Source organism: Bubalus bubalis, chromosome 3 (assembly GCF_019923935.1).
Source record: "Bubalus bubalis isolate 160015118507 breed Murrah chromosome 3, NDDB_SH_1, whole genome shotgun sequence".
In the NCBI taxonomy this organism is placed as follows: Eukaryota; Metazoa; Chordata; class Mammalia; order Artiodactyla; family Bovidae; genus Bubalus; species Bubalus bubalis.
The window spans coordinates 43,811,729-43,831,602 of NC_059159.1; the positions used below are offsets into that span (position 1 = coordinate 43,811,729).

At 44.8% G+C, this 19,874-nt stretch overlaps 1 protein-coding gene across 1 annotated transcript; it reads left to right on the forward strand.

The window, feature by feature from the left end:
* Positions 1-37: 37 nt before the first annotated feature.
* On the forward strand, positions 38-14,449 carry SEM1 (SEM1 26S proteasome subunit). Its single transcript, XM_044938436.2, has 3 exons — positions 38-103; positions 644-676; positions 14,082-14,449. The coding sequence occupies exons 1-3, from the start codon at positions 38-40 to the stop codon at positions 14,394-14,396; spliced, it is 414 nt and encodes a 137-aa protein (XP_044794371.2). The 3' UTR covers positions 14,397-14,449.
* The last annotated feature ends 5,425 nt before the right edge of the window (positions 14,450-19,874 follow it).

Sequence of the window (19,874 nt, forward strand, 5' to 3'; positions counted from 1 at the left end):
CCCTGGGGGCAGGCAGGGCTCTCAGAATCCATGGTCAATGTGGCTGTGTCACCTGGAAGGGGAGGCAGTGGCAGAGCAAGTCATCCAGAATCCAGATGCAGAGGTAGGGCTGTGGGGCGAGGGGCCTGGAGGGATCTAGAAGGTCCTGGACCCCATGCAAAGTGATGAGAGGACCAGCGAGAGCAGAAGCCAGCTGAGATTGGATAGAGAGGCTTCAGAGAGAGACCACGAGTCCTGAGGGGCCTCGGTGGACAGAGTGGACCTCAGGAGAGTTCTACCTGGGATTTGTGAACACCTGAGGACCCCTACTGCCTCTGAGAACATATGCAAGTTTCCCAATAGGCCCCCTTGAGCAGGAGGGGAACGGGAAACAGAAATGAGATATTAATATTTTGAATTGATTTGCATTTTCTAGAAAAGATCTTGAAACTGAAACAAATTACAGCTTTAAGGCAACTTTAAATATTTCCACATCCCCTCACATGAGGGTTCTGAAGTAGATGGGGGTGGCTATTAGAAATGGAGAAGGTTGACGTATCTGCAGCTCTGGGTCATTGTGCACAAAGTTCAGTCCTAGAACTTCTTCTCTGGGCTGGCCTGCTTCCCTCCCTAGACCGTGAGCCTCCATTCCCCCCGTCTCTAGGGAGTCTGGTTAATGGTGCCCCGTCTGCTACAGGTAGGTGGCAGGAGGGGCTTGAGAGAGTCATTTCCTAGGCAGGTTGATAAGGAGTCTAGGGGTCCCCAAGGAGAGAGGGGTCTGGAATTCTCAAGGAGGAAGAAAAGACAAACTTTTTTTCCTTCTCTACATTCCTTAGGATTATATAACAATAATGTATCCTGCCTGAGGACAGTCTCTGGATTCAGGACAGTCTCTGGATTAAACCTTCTGGCTAATTCTGTTATCCTAAAATGTAAATTATGGGAGTAGACCTGGTTTTTACAAGGATTATATAACAATAATGCATCCTGCCTGAGGACAGTCACTGGATTAAACCTTCTGGCTAATTCTGTTATCTTAAAATGTAAATTATGGGAGTAGGTCTGGTGAGGACTTTACAACCTCCAGACATTCTTTGGATTCACTGGAGAGTATATAACTTCATTGTTAACACTAGCAAGCGGGTATTCTTTCTGCCCCCTTCTGATGCCTATGTCAGAAGCTTTCTCTATCTCCTTTGCTGCTGCTGCTAAGTCGCTTCAGTCGTGTCTGACTCTGTGCGACACCATGGACGGCAGCCCAACAGGCTCCCCGTCCCTGGGATTCTCCAGGCAAGAACACTGGAGTGGGTTGCCATTTCCTTCTCCAATGCATGAAAGTGAAAAGTGAAAGTGACGTCACTCAGTCGAGTCTGACTCTTAGCGACCCCATGGACTATAGCCTACCAGGCTCCTCCGTCCATAGGATTTTCCAGGCAAGAGTACTGGAGTGGGGTGCCATTGCCTTCTCCGCTCTATATCCTTTATACTTTAATAATTAAACTTTATTACACAAAAGCTCTGAGCGATCAAGCCTCGTCTCTGGCCCCGGATTGAATTCTTCTCCTCCGGGGGCCAAGAATCCCGGTGTCTTTGCATGATTCAACAACAACCTTTCATCTTGGGGGCTCGTCCGGGATCCTTCAGGACAAGGTAAGGATGCTTGGAGCTTTAGTTCTTTGTTCTCTTAGCGAACACGTTTTCTGCTGTGCTTTACTAACTCTACAGTGTGCTTGTGTGAATGAATGACATGCCCTGCATGAAGCAAGTAAGGAGCCCTGCTCTGCAGTTCCACAGTGATCTCATATGGCTTATGGCAGAAACCTGTCAGGGAGTTATACCGACCTGCCAATGCCAACAGGTACCCAGTGTCTCCTTCGGGAACTGACCAGAAATGGGCAAAGCGTGTGGACCGAACTCTCCTTTCTTGGTCAAACTTTTCGGTCTCTTTGACCATTTCATAACTTCTTGGCAGTTAGAAGTACTAACCTAATCTATCCGATCATAGACTTTCAAGGGACTTGTGATCTATACTGTTACTGTGTACTGTGGCTTAGGTCCCAAACTTGGATTGGTAGTCAAGAAAGCACCTAGCCTCTCTAGGAATCAAAAGTTAGGAAGCTAGATGGAGCTCTGGCTCCAAGAGCATCTCTGAGGTTAAAGGTTACTCAGATTGGGACTGCAATGGGTTTTTTTCTTTGGTAACAACGGCTCTTAGTAGATCAGAGGAGGCTGTTATACTGGTGTGGTGATGCTTGGAAAGAACATCTCAGTTTTATGTTCATGTTGGTCTTATTGTAGTCAGGAAATACTCAGGGTCGTGCACAGGCACTCAGGTGACGAATGTTTCCCCCAGTAGTCTTAGCTTGGGAGGCATTCCGGAAGGTTACTCTGTTCACCCCGGGTGACATCAGAGGCAAGCAAGGTTAAAGGTGAAGAGCTGGACGTCAAGTAGGGATGCTATCAGGTCTACCCCTGGTACATCCTCACCCCATCTCAGTGGTAGAACCGGGAGGGACGCGGACTGCACCTGCGTCGGTAAGGGACAGACTAAGTCTGACCAGGAAGGAAAAGCTTTTGATGTAACATCTGTTTACACCCCCATCTAGAGCAGGGAGGGACGCCTCCGGTAGAAAAATGGCCTTGGTCGCTTTTTTTCTCTCTTACAGATGGGAGCTAACAATTTCAGCCTCACTCCTTTGAACTGTATCCTGAAAAACTGGGATAGATATGATTCCCAGGGCTTAAAGAAGACACACCTGGTCTTCCTATGTGATACTGCATGGCCACGGTATCCATTGGAGGCTGGTGAACGGTGGCCAGTTGGAGGGTCTCTTAAGTATAATACTGTTCTACAATTAGACTGGTTCTGTAAGGAACAATGGAAATGGGTAGAAGTAGCATATGTGTTGCCCCTTTTCTCTCTGCGAAATATGCCAGACTTATGTCCTAAGGGTATAGATTTGGGGGTGAAATCTTCAGTTCCCTCCTGTCCTCCTACTTTGCCCCCGTACCTGGGGCTCCAAGCTGAGCAAACTGAAAGCCAGAGAACCCCCCCTCAGAAGGGTTGCCTTGGTCTCAGTGGAAATCCAAACTGAGATTCAAACTGCCCACATGGAGGTTCAAACAACTCCTGTCTCAGTACGACCTCAGACTACTCTGGTTTCAGTAGAAACTCAGACCATCGAAGTAAGAAATGAGATGGAGGACAGGAGACAAAGAGAAAAAGAAAAACAGGTTTCTCCAGTCTATCCCTGGGATCATATGCACAGAACAGCCAGAGAGACTGAGGAACAGCCACACAAGCTGTTGCCTCTTTATGAAACACCCACTGGGAGAAATAATCAGTCTGTGAGAGTTAATAAGCCTTTTTCTTATCAAGAAATACAAAGAATCAAGGAGGATCTGGGAGACTATTTAGAGGACCCAGAAAAAATATATTAGAGCTTTTAAAGGTGTTACTCTGCTTTATGACCTCACTTGGAAGGATGTGATGTGTATCTTGGGACAAACACTGACTCCCGAGTCAAAGACTCGAGTTTTGGGAAAAGCGGTTGCTTATGGAGATGAATGGCTTGGTAATGAATCAGTAGGGAAGAGGGAGAATGAGATAGCGGCCCTCCCCTCTGGGAACACAGCTAAAGGAAGATGGGATCAGAGTCATTTTGTTAGATGTATTCTTGAAGGACTTAGGCAAGCGCGTTCTAAGCTTTTAAACTATGGCAAATTGGCAGACATAGAACAGGAGGAGAAGGAAGCTCCTGGTAAATTCCTAGATAGACTGAGAGAAAGCCTTCGCAAATTCAGAGATTGATCCCGGAAGTGAAGAGGTTTCCCTGTAAGTGATCTTTAAGTGATCCTTTAAGTGATCTTAAAGGACAGATTTCTCACTCAGTCGGCTCCAGATATCCGCCGTAAGCTATTAAAACGGGCGTATGGACCAAATCAGTCTTTAGATACTCTGTTACAGCTGGCTTAGTCTATTATGGTAGGGAATATGAGGAAAAGAGAGGCAAAAAAAGACAAAGGAAAAGGCAGAAGCCTTCGCCATGGCTATGAAAAACGTTCTTAAACAGCCTGAGAAAAATGCCCAGAAGGGCCCAGGTGAAAAGGGATGGGCTTGCTATTACTGTGGAAAGGAGGGGCATCTCAAGCGGGATTGCCCTCAGGCATCTAAGCTGCCCCGGCTCCATGTCCAGTCTGCAAAGGACCACACTGGAAGAGAGACTGCCCCCAGAGGCGTAGGTCCCCAGGGTCGGACTCTCAAGACAATCAGGACTGAAGGTGCCCAGGGATCCCCACACAAGCTCCCATCCTAATTACACCTGAGGAACCCCGGGTATTAATAATTGTGGGGGGCCAATCTGTCAATTTCCTTTTAGATACTGGGGCAACGTATTCTGTGCTTACTGAAGCTCCTGGCCCACTTTCTTCCCGATCCACTTCCGTAATGGGACTGTCTGGACGAGTGAAAAGGTATTATTTCAGTTATCCTTTATCTTGCAACTGGGATTCTGTGCTGTTTCCACACGAGTTTCTGATCGTGCCAGAATCTCCCTCACCCCTTTTGGGAAGGGATATACTGAGCAAGGTCCATGCCTCTGTTTTCATGAATATGGAGCCCTCCCTTTCTCTCCCTTTGGTTGAACAAAATGTAAATCCTAGAGTATGGGCTGATGGAAAATCTGTGGGTCGAGCACAAAATGCTATTCCTGTAGTTGTTAAGCTCAAAGACCCGCACGTATTTCCACATAAGAAGCAGTATCCACTGAAACCTGAAGTTAAGGAAGGGTTAAAACCCATCATGGGAAATTTAAAGGAGCAGGGACTATTAATTCCCTGTAACAGTCCTTGCAACACTTCTATTTTGGGTATAAAGAAATTGAATGGTAAATGGAGACTAGTTCAAGATTTACGAATAATAAATGAGGTGGCATAGTTCCTTTACACCCCGTGGTGCCTAATCCTTATACTCTATTGTCTGAAATTCCTGAACGAGCCAAATATTTCTCAGTAATTGATTTAAAGGGTGCCTTCTATTCAGTGCCTTTGGCGGAAGAAAGTCAATTTCTATTTGCCTTTGAAGACCCTACGCAGCCTGGACAGTTTTGCCCCAGGGATTTCATGACAGTCCTCACTTATTTGGACCAAGTTTGTCACAGGATCTACAAAACTTTAATAGCTCTGAAGCGGTGGTATTGCAATATGTAGATGATATTTTGCTCTGTGCTGAGACAGAGGAAGCTTGTTCGCGAGCCTCAGAAGATTTCTTAAACTTTCTGGCAGGCTGTGGTTACAAGGCATCAAGAGAAAAGGCTCAGCTTTGTCAACAGTTAAATATCTGGGCCTAATCATATCAGAAGGGACTAGGGCCATAGGCCCTGAGAGCATTAAACCTATACTAAATCATCCCCTACCTATGACTTTAAGACAATTGAGAGGATTTTTGGGAATCACAGGTTACTGTTGCATTTGGATTCCGGGTTATGGGGAACTTGCCCGGCCTTTATATAAACTTATAGCTGAAACTCAGCAGGCCCAAACCGACAAACTGGTTTGGTCTCCAGAAACTCAAAAGGCTTTTAAGGTTCTTCAGACTGCTCTCCTGCAAGCTCCAGCTCTGAGCTTGCCCACAGGGTCAGAATTCAATTTGTCACTGAAAGAAAAGGTATGGCATTGGGAGTTTTGACACAACCCTGAGGGCCTCACCAGCAACCTATTGCTTATCTAAGCAGAGAATTAGATGTAATTTCACGTGGGTGGCCCCACTGCCTAAGAGTAATTGGGACAGCGGCTTTATTAGCACCTGAAGCTTTAAAAATAATTAATGGATGAAACCTTACTGTACTGACTTCTCATGATGTGAATGGAATCTTAAATTCTAAGGTTAATATTTGGATGACAGAGAGTAGGCTTCTTAAATATCAGTCATTGTTGTTAGAAGGACCAGTAACTAAGCTTAAAGTTTGTGGAAATCTAAATCCTGCCATTTTCCTTCCTGAGAAGGAAAATGAAACACCTAATCACGATTGTTCTCAATTCCTAACTTTAAACTATGCAGCTCGGGAGGATCTAATGGATACCCCAGTAGACAATCCTGACATGGGGATATTTACAGATGGCAGTTCTTTTGTTCGGGATGGAAAGCATAAAGCAGGTTATGCTGTGGTGACTGTTGAACAGGTTTCGGAAGCAAAATCTCTCCCCTAGGGAACCAGTGCTCAGTTAGCGGAGCTTGTGGCTCTGACCCGAGCTCTAGAGTTAAGCAAAGGGCAGCGGATGGGCCTGATAATCTATGTGAGTCTACTTCTGCTGACTCCAAAAATCCTGAGTCTGATCCTCAAAACAATGCCTTCCTGTCCTGGGCTCACTCCTACGCTGCATTCCACAATCGGTCTAACTCCTGGGTCTGTGGAGCACTCCCCTCTTCATCAGTGGAAGGCTTCTGGAGGTGGACATCTCCACTTCAAGGAAAAGACTTTCTCCATGTCTGTGAATACCTTCGACAACAATCACATGCAATGCCTCTTCTTCATCTGATGACATTTACCAACCCTAAAATGGACTGGTGCAACACTTTGTACTTTAACTATGGACATAATGTGACTTTTAATTTTGATTATACATTTTCTCGGTTCAATGACTATTTTGCTACATATAAGGCAAATAGGTCTAGATCTAATGGTTTTTTACCTGACGTTTATCAAATATGGGATGAGGTTATATGGCTAACTCCTGAAAAAGGACGTTTAATATCTACTGCCCCTATATGCTGGGAACAAACAGAGCCATCCCCAAAAGTTAGCCAACAACTTAATTACAATGATTGGAAACAATTGGGATTTTTGTCTCAGGAAACATGCAATGTAATCATTCCCATGTTTTCCAATCCCAGTTCAGGTTCTCCCTTTGTCTGGCCAGGCACGAATTGGGACTGGATATCTCAGTCATGCTGGCTTGCTCCAAACGGGACTTATTGGATATGTGGCTCTTGCCTATAGGCATGGCTTCCCCCTGGTTGGATAGGGAGATGCACCCTGGGTCTCGCCTTTACTCACGGCTTTATATTTTCAGAGCTTCCAGAAAAGCCTGCTAATTTACCCCACCTTAAAACTCTGGGCAAGGTCTGTATTTCATTGGTAAGATTATTTGGCTGCAGAGTTTGTTCTTTCTTTGGGAACTACAGATGTTATGTTATGAGTGGATGCTTTGACTAATTTTACTCAACAGGCATTACAAGATTCTCAAAAGGCTATTTCAGCTCTTAATCCTGAACAAGCACAAATTAGAAAGGTGGTTTTACAAAACAGATTGGCTCTAGATATTCTGACAGCTGCACGAGGAGGAACTTGTGCCATTATTCATACCCAATGCTGTACATATATACCTGATATGAGCACGAATGTTACTCATTTTACTAACCACATGCACAAGATGATTAGGGCCGTGGATACTCCTGAAGCCTCAATTGCCTCACTTTGGGAGACGTTAACTAGTTCCCCATGGTGGACAACTATCTTAATTACAATAATTCTGATTGTTTTGTTCTTGCTGTTTGCTCCCTGCATCTGTAATTGTATAACTGGATTTGTTTCTAGCCGCATGAAAGCTTTTAAGTTACAAATGATTGCTCGAACTCCTGCTACTGTTGCAACTTCCTCCAGCTACTGTTTGGGGCCCCTGGATCAGATATCCTCAATATGAGGATTAGGAGAATATGTTGCCTCACCAATTTAGGGACAACGCCCCTTGTCAGCTAGGAAGCAGTTATGGAACAAGAACGACACCCCTTTTCCCTAGGCAACATAATTCTCCTAAAAGAAAAGGGGGGAATGAGAGTCATTTCCTAGGCAGGTTGATAAGGAGTCTAGGGGTCCCCAAGGAGAAAGGAGTCTGGAATTCTCAAGGAGGAAGAAAAGACAAACTTTTTTTCCTTCTCTACATTCCTTAGGATTATATAACAATAATGTATCCTGCCTGAGGACAGTCTCTGGATTCAGGACAGTCTCTGGATTAAACCTTCTGGCTAATTCTGTTATCCTAAAATGTAAATTATGGGAGTAGACCTGGTCTTTACAAGGATTATATAACAATAATGCATCCTGCCTGAGGACAGTCACTGGATTAAACCTTCTGGCTAATTCTGTTATCTTAAAATGTAAATTATGGGAGTAGGTCTGGTGAGGACTTTACAACCTCCAGACATTCTTTGGATTCACTGGAGAGTATATAACTTCATTGTTAACACTAGCAAGCGGGTACTCTTCCTGCCCCCTTCTGATGCCTATGTCAGAAGCTTTCTCTATCTCCTTTATACTTTAATAAAACTTTATTACACAAAAGCTCTGAGCGATCAAGCCTCGTCTCTGGCCCTGGATTGAATTCTTCTCCTCTGGGGGCCAAGAATCCCAGTGTCTTCACGTGATTCAACAACAACCTTTCAGGCTGCGCATTGCTGGTAGGGGCGTGGGGCCCTTCCCATCCCCTGAGCTGGTGTGGGCGCTCAGAAGGTGCTGTGTGGACCATCCTGAGCTGACAGCACCATGGTTCGCTCAGGGATGAGGCTGAGAGAGACGACCATTCCCAGTACCTGTTCCCACCTAAGGAATGAACACTCCCCATGACGGTGATCTTGTGTCTGAATGGAGACCCCCTTCTATCCTCCCAGCGAAGGGGATGTGCTTCGGGGAGGGAACAGTGGTCACTGGTCTGCCTCCTTCTCTCCATCCTCTTCAGCACTGGCCAGGGGCTGCCCTGGGTGTGGGGCAGCAGGCTAGGGGCCAAGCGCAGCCGTGAACAGGACAGAAGGAGGCTCAGCTCCACGGACCTTCCAGGCCTGGAGCGAGGAAGTTACACAGACAATCTGAGGTTGAGAGAAGGAGCCCCTACAGCTCTCAGAGGATGTGACAGGGACAGATTGGCAGCCTGGCATCACCGTGTGTCACTGCATCCCATTCCAGGGCCTGGTTCTGGTCTTGAGGAGGCAAGAGATGCCCCCAGAGCTCCATTATTCAAAGACCCAGACACTTGTCTGAGACTCTCGGTTCTCTGCACCCTACACCGTGGCATGTGTTCTGAATGTGTCAACCCCCCTCACACTCTCAAAAAACAAAAACTGACAAATGTTGATGATGACATGGAGGAAGGAAGAGGCCTTTTGCGCCCTTGGTGGGAATGTTAAAAGGTGAGGCTATGATGGGAAATGGAGTGAACATGTCTGATGCTAAGTGCCTGGCATTAAGCTTCTGATCGCTAAAGCATCCCTTTCAAACACCCATCTTGAATAAACACTTTGCCAGCTGTATGACAGCTTCTAGGTAAGCACCCAGGCCAGCCCTACCCATGACGTTCTCCTTTCTAGAAAGCCTTGGGGACCCTAGATAACCAAGTGAGGGATCCCACATGTCTCTTCCTGCCCTCTGATTCCTGCCTAACCACCCCACACTTGGACCTCAATAAATGTGGAACCCAGGTCTACGCTCTGAACCCTCCTCCCAGCTGGATGATCTGGCTGTGTGGTATTCAGGACTCGAGAGGAATATCCTTGTTTTTGCAAAGCTCTCTGATGGTCATTGCTAAGCTGTGTCTTGAAGTCATAATAAGAACCACAAGGGCCGCACCAGCCACCTCATTGGTTCCAGTTGGGGAAATGTCTCTGGGGATTCCCACGAGTAATAAAGGCTCACGTGTGTCTCAGGTGTTCCTAAACTGATCACATCACCATACATAGGCTGAGAAGGATACTACAAAACAGTCTGGAGTTTCCTCTACAAAGTAAATACAGAATTATCATATGATCCAGCAACTCAACTTCTGGGTGTATACCCTAAAGAACTGAAAACAGGGACTTTAGGAGATACTTGTACATCGTGTTCATGGTATTCTTTAAGATAGCCAAGAGATAGAAGCAACCCAGTGTCCATCAATGGATGACTAGATAAACAAAATGAGATCTATACATACAAAGCAGTATCATTAGTCTTAAAAAGGAAGGGAATTCTGACTCCGGTTATAACATGGATGAACTATGATGATGTTGAGGAAGGAAGAAATTTTCCTCCATCCCTCTAGGTTCTTCTGGCCAGTCTAAGAATTAAATTGACAGGAGACAGTTTAATGAGAGAAAAAGCTAACAAAAGTTTAATAGCATGTATACATGGGAGAGATGCAGGAGAGCTAACTCACCACAGTGGTCGAAGCCCTCTGCTTAAATACCACCTTCAGCTAAGACAGAAGACAATGTTGAGGGTGATGGTTTGGGACTTCAGAGAGGAGGAAGGCAACTCACATGGGACAGAAAAGCAAATGTTTGGTAAATAAGTGCTTGCTGGGTAGAAAGTAAACTCTGATCTCTAGGCCCTGCTGGGTTCTCCCACCACACCGCACCCAGAGTCTTCTGTACATATCACTGGTCACGGTTCTACTCCTGGAACAGGCCCCTTATCTACATTCTTTGCAGCAGTTGATACGGTGGTAACAAGAAAAATTGAAGTTTTTTAAATTTTTTCTTAAAAAGAATCAGCCTAGAGCTTCCCTGGTGGTCCAGTGGTTAAGAATCTGCCTTGCAATGCAGAGGGCTCAGGTTCGATTCCTGGTCTGGGAAGATCCCCCATGCGGTGGAGCAACTAAGCCAGTGTGCCACAGATACTGGACCCACGCTCTAGAGCCTGAGAGGTGCAACTACTGGAGCCCACGTGCCTAGGGCCCGTGCTCCGCAACAAGAGAAGCCACCACAGTGAGAAGCCCGAGTGCTGCAGCTAGAGCGTGGCTCCCACGTGCCGCAACCAGAGAAAGCTCGTGTGCAGCAACAAAGACCCACCACAGCCAAAATTAAAAAAGAATAATAAAAAAAAGAATCAGCTTAAATAAATCCTCGTGCCGGAGTGATACATTTTGGGGTGGCTAGTTTTGCTCCTCTGTATTCTCTAAGCCGCAGTCTTTCCTCATCTATGAAATGTATTAAATAGCTAATCACAGACCTTATTTTACAAGTTCATTGTGAGCACTGAATGAGCTAAGGCTTGTATGACACTTAGAGGATGCCAGGCACAGAGCGAGGACCCCATAGATTCCATCTGTGTCCCTGTGTATCTGACCTGTGTATGCTGAGGCCCTGAGAGAGTCCAGAGAGGAGGCTGCATCTTAAAGTGTCAGTGGCATCCCTTCCATGTATGGCAGGGGTAAGGATCAAGAATTATTGGGTTGGCCAAAAGGTTCATTCAGTTTCCTTTGTGAGATGGCTATAGTACCGCTTAGTGGTCTTTAACTTCATTATAAGCAATTTTATTAGATTATATTGTGACAGCTAGCATATCAGCATGCATTAAAAAAAAACATCAAAATGGGTGAATTTTTGTGTAGCCATTTAATATTGAAGTAAAAAAAGCAACATTTTTGGCATATTATGCTTTATTATTAATATTTCAAGAAAGGTAAAAACGCAACTGAAATGCAGAAAAGGATTTGTGTAGTGTATGGAGAAGGTGCTGTGACTGATTGAATGTGTCAAGAGTGGTTTGCAAAGTTTCGTGCTGGAGGTTTCTCTCTGGATGATGCTCCAGTGTCAAGTAGACCAGTTGAAGTTGATAGCGATCAAATCAGAACATTAATTGAGAAAAATCAACATTACACCACATGAGAGATAGCAGACATACTCAAAATATCCATATGACACATTGAAAACCATTTGCACCAGCTTGGTTATGTTAATTGCTTTGACGTTTGGGTTCCACATAAGTTCAGCAGAAAAAAAAAACCTTCTTGGCCATATTTTCACATGTGATTCTCTACTTAAAAGTAATGAAAATATTCCACTTTTAAAACAAATTGTGACAGGTGATGAAAAGTGGATACTGTAAAATCGTGTGGAATGGAAAGGATCGTGGGCCAAGCGAAATGAACCACCACACACATACCAAAGGCTGGTCTGCATCCAAAGAAGGTGATATTGTGTATATGGTGGGATTGGAAGGGAACCCTCTATTATGAGCTCCTTCCTGAAAACCAAGTAATTAATTCCAACAAGTACGGCTTCCAATGGTGGCTTCCCTGGTGGCTCAGAGGTTAAAGTATCTGCCTCTAATGCAGGAGACCTGGGTTCGATCCCTGGGTCAGGAAGATCCCCTGGAGAAGGAAACGGCAACCCACTACAGTATTCTTGCCTAGAGAATCCCATGGACGGAGGAGCCCGGTGGGCTACAGTCCACGGGGTCCCAAAGAGTTGGACACGACTGAGCAACTTCACTTTCACTTTCACTTTTCACTGCTTCTAATTACCCCAGCTGAAAGCAGTACTTGAGAAAAAGCGTCCAGAATTAGTCCACAGAAAACACACAATCTTCCATTAGGATGACACAAGATCACATGTTTCTTTGATGACCAGGTAAAAGCTTTTATAGCTTGGCTGTGAAGTTCTGATTCATCTGCCATTTTCACTAGACACTGTAACTTCAGATTTCCATTTATTTCAGTCTTTAAAAAATTATCTTAATGGAAAACAAATCTGATTCCCTGGAAGACTGTAAAAGGCATCTGTAACAGTTCTTTGCTCCAAAAGATAAAAACTTTGGGGAAGATGGAATTATGAAGTTGCCTGAAACATGGTGGAAGGTAGTGGAACAAAATGGTGACTATGTTGTTCAATAAAGTCCTTGGGGAAAATGAAAACTGTTGTCTCTCATTTTTACTTAAAAACAGAAGGATCTTTTGGGCAACCCAATACTTGTAGCCACAGGATGCAGCACACTCAGTCACTGGTCACACTTCCTCCTTAGGGAAGCCATGTGAGCAAACATTTAGTACCAGACATGAAAAGGATCAGCGTTGTATCAGGGGATAAATCAGACACACAGATGCTTCTGCCTTCAGTCTTTGTGTGACTTACTTCCCAATTTCCTATAAACAAACCTATACACATTTATTTAAAAAGCAAATGCTATGTCATGACCATAAATGAAAACCATTACCACATCCATATATAAAAACTGCTGATGGGGCTTCCCTGGGGATCCAGTGTTCAAGAATCCTCCTTGCAATGCAGGGGACACAGGTTCAATTCCTGGTCAGGAAACTAAGATTCCACATGCTGTGGAGCAAGTAAGCTCAAGGGCCACAACTACTGAGCCCTCCTCATGCCACAACTAGACTCCTATATGTGACAACAAAGATCTCACGTGCCAGAACTAAGACCCCAGGCAGTCAAATAAATAAATATTTTTTTTAAATGAAGGGCTTCCGTGGTAACTCAGCTTGTAAAGAATCCACCTGCAATGCAAGAGACCCCAATTCGATCCCCTGGAGAAGGGATAGGCTACCCATTCCAGTATTCTTGGGCTTCCCTGGTGGCTCAGCTGATAAAGAATCTGCCTGCAATGAGGGAGACCTGGGTTTGATCTTTGGGTCAGGATCCCTGGTTCAATCCCCTTGGAGAAGGGAATGGCTACCTACTCCAGTATTCTGGCTACCTACTCCAAAATTCCAGGGGCTGTATAGTCCATGGGGTCACAAAGAGTTGGATACAACTGAGCGACTTTCACTCAAGGGCCACAACTACTGAGCCCTCACGTCACAACTAGACTCCTATATGTCACAACAAACATCCCACGTGCCAGAACTAAGACCCCAGGCGGCCAAATAAATAAATATTTTTTAAAACAAAGATGAAAAACTACTTGTGGCTGAAATGGGTGATAGTGGTCATGTAAATTGGGGGGCAGGGGTGGATACACCATACTTGAACCATCAGTTCAGTTCAGTTCAGTCACTCAGTTGTGTCCAACTGTTTGTGACCCCATGAATCACAGAACGCCAGGCCTCCCTGTCCATCACCAACTCCCAGAGTTCACTCAGACTCACATCCATCGAGTCGACGATGCCATCCAGCCATCTCATCCTCTGTCGTCTCCTTCTCCTCCAATCCCTCCCAGCATCAGAGTCTTTTCCAATGAGTCAGTTCTCTGCATCAGGTGGCCAAAGTATTGGAGTTTCAGCTTCAGCATCAGTCCTTCCAATGAACACTCAGGACTGATCTCCTTCAGAATGGACTGGTTGGATCTCCTTGCAGTCCAAGGGACTCTTAAGAGTCTTCTTCAGTATCTCTATGGTAGAGTCAGTGTAGAGGCGGCAACGGCGGAGGCGGCTGCGGGGAGGAAGACCGAGGGCTCGAACTTTCTTACTGGCCTGAGAGCTTTAGGGCTCCTGGGGTCACGATATCAGAGAAAAAACAGCCGGTAGACTTGGGTCTCCCGGAGGAGGACGACGAGTTCGAGGAGTTCCCTGCGGAAGACTGGGCTGGTTTAGATGAAGATGAAGATGCACATGTCTGGGAGGATAATTGCGATGATGACAACGTAGAGGATGACTTCTCCAATCAGTTAAGAGCTGAACTAGAGAAACATGGTTATAAGATGGAGACTTCATAGCATCCAGAAGAAGTGTTGAAGCAACCTAAACCTGAACTGTTTACTAAATTCTAGAACAGAGAACCCAGGATGGGATACCTAAAAATGTTTATTTCATTACCTGCTTTGATTTATTTTTGTTTTTGTAATGCAAAAAAATAAATGTTTTGATCTAAAAAAAAAAAAAAAAAAAAAAAAAGAGTCTTCTTCAACACCACAGTTCAAAAGCATCAATTCTTCTGTGCTCAGCCTTCTTCACAGTCCAACTCTCACATCCATACATGACCACAGGAAAAACCATAGCCTTGACTAGACGGACCTTTGTTGGCAAAGTAATATCTCTGCTTTTCAATATGCCCTTGAACCATAGCAGTTAACAAATACCCCAAACATCACAAAATTCAGGAAAATAATACTTTTCTTCACAAATATCCTAGATATTTAATACTTTCCAGCTTTTTGGCTGCTCTTTGCTTCTTCATGTGATGAAGATTTGACATGTTCTCTACAGAGAAAGTAGAAAGATAATTCTGTCTTTCCAATGTTCTTTACTTCTCCACTGCTCTCGTACTTCGGGACCCACGCATGGGACTCATTCCTTCACAACACACCTCATCGAGTTTTTTCAATCGATCCATAACTATCTAGCTCAGATTTACCTCTACTCCTAAGAGCTGGTTCACACTCAGTGAAGCCAATCTACTGACACGAGGTTGTAGTGAGGGAAAGTGCAGCATTTATTGCATGCAGCAAGCAAGGGGTCCAGACAGTTAGTGCCTAAAGCACAGAAACTCCCAATGGCTTTCAGAGAAAGGTTTTTAAACAGAGGGTGAGGGAGAGGGTTGTAGGGTATGTGATCAGCTCATGGATATCTTCTGATTGGTGGGTGGTGAGGAATCAGGAATTAATATCATCAAGCTTCCAGGTTCTATGTCCTTGTGGGCAGCACACAGTTAATTTCTTCTACCTGGTGGGATTTTCTTTTTCTGCAAAACAGCACAAAGGATTTGGCTCAAAATATTATCAATAGCTCTTGAGGAGAAGTAAACGTCCTTGATTATGTTTAATGGTTTTCACTTTGTCTTGCTTGACTGTTTTCCTTTGTTTCTGCATTTTCTCACTTCTCTAATTAAATTTTTTCCTTGGAATTTGGGGATGGCCTAGGAAGTTAAAGGATTATTACAAACATGGATGGTAGGGCTGTCCCAGGAATCCCCCATAGGGTCCTGCTTGGTTACAAATGTCACAGGGGCTAAGCCAAAAGTCATGACCTCTGGATACCACATCAAGGGTCAACAAAGCTGTGGGTTCTATAGATTGGTAGCTGAGAGTGATGCTAATGCCTTAAATTCTTATTGCATTTCTTGGTTAGACTGAGAGTTTACTCAAAAGTGGGGACTAGTTAAAGAGAAAACCACAGGCATCACTTTTGATGCCTCAAAATGGTATCACTTTTGCTGAAGCCCATGACACCAAACCTAGGTGTAACACCTGACCTAACTGTAGCTTCCACCTTCTCCAGGAAAGTAGTCTTAATTAGCCAGCTTGGAATTTTCTAGTCAGCACCTGAGAGGTAATGAATCTCCTGGGCCCTCTCCATCCCAGGGAGGAAGAAGCAATCTGCCTGACCTCTTTTCCTAAACAGTGGTGAAATATATATCAGGTAAAATTGACCATATTAAGTATACAAAATTTCAGTGGTGTTAAATTCACTCTTATAATTGTCCAACCATCACAACCACCCAACTCCAGAACTTTTTCACTTTGTAAAACTGCTCCTGACCTTTTTAGGTGTTGTAGATTCAAGGGATTAGATCTGATAGACAAAGTGCCTGAAGAACTATGGATGGAGGTTTGTGATATTGTACAGGAGGCAGGGACCAAGACCATCCCCAAGAAAAAGAAATGCAAAAAGGCAAAATGGTTGTCTGAGGAGGCCTTACAATAGCTGTGAAAAGAAGTGATATGAAAGGCAAAGGGGAAAAGGAAAGGTATACCCATTTGAACTCTGATCAGTGCAAAGAAATAGAGGAAAACAATAGAATGGGAAAGACTAGAGATCTCTTCAAGAAAATTAGAGATACCAAGGGAACATTTCACGCAAAGGGAGGGAAGTCACTCAGTTGTGTCCGACTCTTTGCAACCCCATTGGCTGTAGCCTACCAGGCTCCTCCGTCCATGGAATTTTCCAGGCAAGAGTACTAGAGTGGATTGCCATTTCCTTCTCCAGGGGATCTTCCTGACCCAGGGATCGAACCTGGGTCTCCCACATTGCAGGCAGATGCTTAACCATCTGAGCCACCAGGGAAGCCCATGCAAAGATGGGCACAATAAAGGACAGAAATGGTATGGACCTAACAGAAGCAGAACATATTAAGAAGAGGTGGCAAGAATACATAGAAGAACTAAATGTTTGACTGAAACAGAGACCCAGGATCAGGTTTTGTAGAGAAGAGGGGTGGGGAGTAAACACAGCAACTACAGACTTAGCTGAAGTCATGTGGGTCCCTGCCACGTGCTAGAGACAGGGAGCCCAAGAACGTAAAATCAGGAGCCCAAGAAAATAAAGTCTGTCACTGTTTCCATTGTTTCCCCACCTATTTGCCATGAAGTGATGGGACCAGATGCCATGATCTTTGTTTTTTGAATGTTGAGTTTTAAGCCAGCTTTTTTCACTTTCCTCTTTCACTCTCATCAAGAGGCTCTTTAGTTTCTCTTCACTTTCTGCCATTAGAGTGGTATCATCAAGTTCTAAGGTTATTGATATTTTTCCCAGCAATCTTGATTTCAGCTTGTGCTTCACCCAGCCCTGAATTTCTCATAATGTACTTTGCATAGAAATTAAATAAGCAGGGTGGCAATATACAGCCTTGTCTTACTCCTTTCCCAATTTTAGTGCTTTTGAACTGTGGTGTTGGAGAAGACTCTTGAGAGTCCCTTGGACAGCAAAGAGGTCAAACCAGTCAATCCTAAAGGAAATCAATCCTGAATATTCATGGAAGGACTGATGCTGAAGCTGAAGCTCCAATACTTTGGCCACCTGATGTGAAAAGCTGACTCATTAGAAAAGACCCTGATGCTGGGAAGGATGGAAGGCAGGAAGGGGATGACAGAGGACAAGACTGCTGGATGGCAACACCGATTCAATGGACATGAGCTTGAGCCAGCTCCGAGAGATGGTGAAGGACAGGGAAGACTAGTGTGCTGTAGTCCATGGGGTCGAAAAGAGGTGGACGTGACTGAGTGACTGAATAACAGCAACAACAATGGACAGCCTTGTCTTACTCCTTTCCCAGTTTTAGCCGGTCAGTTGTTTCATGTCCAGTTCTAACTGCTGCTTCTTGACTCTTGTACAGGTTTCTCAGGAGACAGGTAAGGTGGGCTGGTACTTCCATATCTTTAAGAATTTTTCAGTTTGTGGTGATCCACGTAGCTAAAGGTCATAGTGTTGTCAGTGAAGCAGAAGATATTTTTCTGGAATTTCTTTACTTTATCTATGATCAACAACTGTTGGAAATTTGATCTCTGGTTCCTCTGCATTTTCTAAACCTGACTATACATCTGGAAGTTGTCAGTTCACATACTGCTGAAGCCTAGCTTGAAGGATTTTGCTCATAACCTTGCTAGCATGTGAAATGAGCACAGCTGAGTCACAGGGAATCCAGTCCAAAAAGAAGAGCCCACAGCCCTCTGCTCCCACCCTGTAGGGAGGGGCAACAGCCAAGTCTGAGGGCAAATGCATTTTCAGATGAATGGAGACAGCAGGGAGGCATCTTCAAGACCCAGGGCCTGGTACAGTTGACCTCAGCAGCCTAGCATCCCCATGCCATCACCACGACCAGTTCCCAGGCCCTGGCTCTGGTCTTAAGGAGGCGAGAGGTGGCCCTCAGAGCTGCATTATTCAAATTCTAGACATTTGTCTGAGGGTCTCTGTTCTCTGCCCTGTAGAGCACAGCATCTGTTCTAAATGTGTCAGCCACCTCACACTCTATGAAAACTGACAAGTGTTGATGAGGACGTGGAGAAAGGAGGCCTTTTGCACTTTGGTGGGAATATTAAATGGTGAGGCATGATGGAAAATGCCTGATCCTAAGGGCCTGGCGTTAAACTTCTGATTGCCAAAGTTTGCATTTCAAAGACCCATCTTGCATAAATACATCACCAGCTGTATGACAGCTTCTAGGGAAGCTCTTAGACCAGCCCTCTCTGCACCCTCTGCCATGAAGTTCTCCTTTCTAGAAAGCCTTAGGGAATCTAGATAACTACATTTCTCTTCCTGCCTCCTGGTTCCTGCCTACCACAGCACCCTTGGACTCTAATAAAGGCAGAACTCCAGGTCTGTGCTCCCTCTCCCTCCTTCCCACTGGCCATTGTCCTGTTAGGCCACAGGACATGAGACTAATAATCCTTATTGTTTCAAAGCTCCAAGATGGTTGCTGCTCAGATGCATTCTATAATAGTAATAAGAACCACAAGGGCCCATCCAACATTTGCACCAGCTGAGGAAATATTGGCACAAGGGGTTAGCGAGGTAAGGGTCTCCCATGGGTAGTAATGGCTAAATTGTTATTTATCTTCCTTGAATGTTTTCCATTGTTTCTGCATTTTTTTCACATCTCTGATTAAATTTATTCCTTGGAACTTTGGGAAGACCTAGTACTTTGGCCACCTCATGCAAAGAGTTGACTCATTGGAAAAGACTCTGATGCTGGGAGGGATTGGGGGCAGGAGGAGAAAGGGATGACAGAGGATGAGATGGCTGGATGGCATCACCAACTCGATGGACGTGAATTTGAGTGAACTCAGGGAGTTGGTGATGGACAGGGAGGCCTGGCGTGCTGTGATTCATGGGGTCGCAAAGAGTTGGACATGACTGAGCGACTGAACTGAACTGAACTGAACTGAGAAGGCTATGAGCTTCCTTGGTGGCTCAGATGGTAAAGAATTTGCCTTCAATCCTTGGATTGGGAAGATCCCCTACAGAAGGAAATGGAAACCCACTCCAGTATTCTTGCCTAGAGAATCCATGGTCAGAGGAGCCTGGCAGGCTACAGTCCATGGAGTCACATAGAGTCAAACATGACTGAGCAACTAACTCTTCATTTTGCTTAGGAGGCTAAAGTTTTACTACAGTTATGGAGATGGGGATATGGATGTCCCAGGAAGCCCCTATACAGTCCTGCTCTCTTACAAATGTCACAGTGATTAAGCAAAAACACTATCATATTACCATGAGTCCATGCTCACTCTGCTCACCACATGACAGCCCAATAAATTTGAGAGACGAGGTACTGAGGCAAGGAATATTACTATTCAGAAAGCCAGCTGACCAAGAAGATGGCAGACTAATGTCTCAAAATGACCATCTTGTTGGGTCTGGATGCCAGGTTCTTTTATAGAACCAAAGAGAAGCAGGGAGGAACCAAAGTCAAAAGGCAGAATAGAGCGGGAGAGGCAATGAGGAAGTAAAGTAAAAGGGACCATAAGTCTTGCAAAATT

What these genes read in the sequence shown, in the direction of transcription:
- SEM1 (XM_044938436.2), top strand. Translation starts at nt 38, where the DNA reads ATGTGGCTGTGTCACCTGGAAGGGGAGGCAGTGGCAGAGCAAGTCATC. An exon ending in TCCAGAATCCAGATGCAGAG is followed by an intron (nt 104 to 643) that starts GTAGGGCTGTGG and finishes CCCCGTCTCTAG; the next exon opens with GGAGTCTGGTTAATGGTGCC. An exon ending in TGGTGCCCCGTCTGCTACAG is followed by an intron (nt 677 to 14,081) that starts GTAGGTGGCAGG and finishes TCTCTATGGTAG; the next exon opens with AGTCAGTGTAGAGGCGGCAA.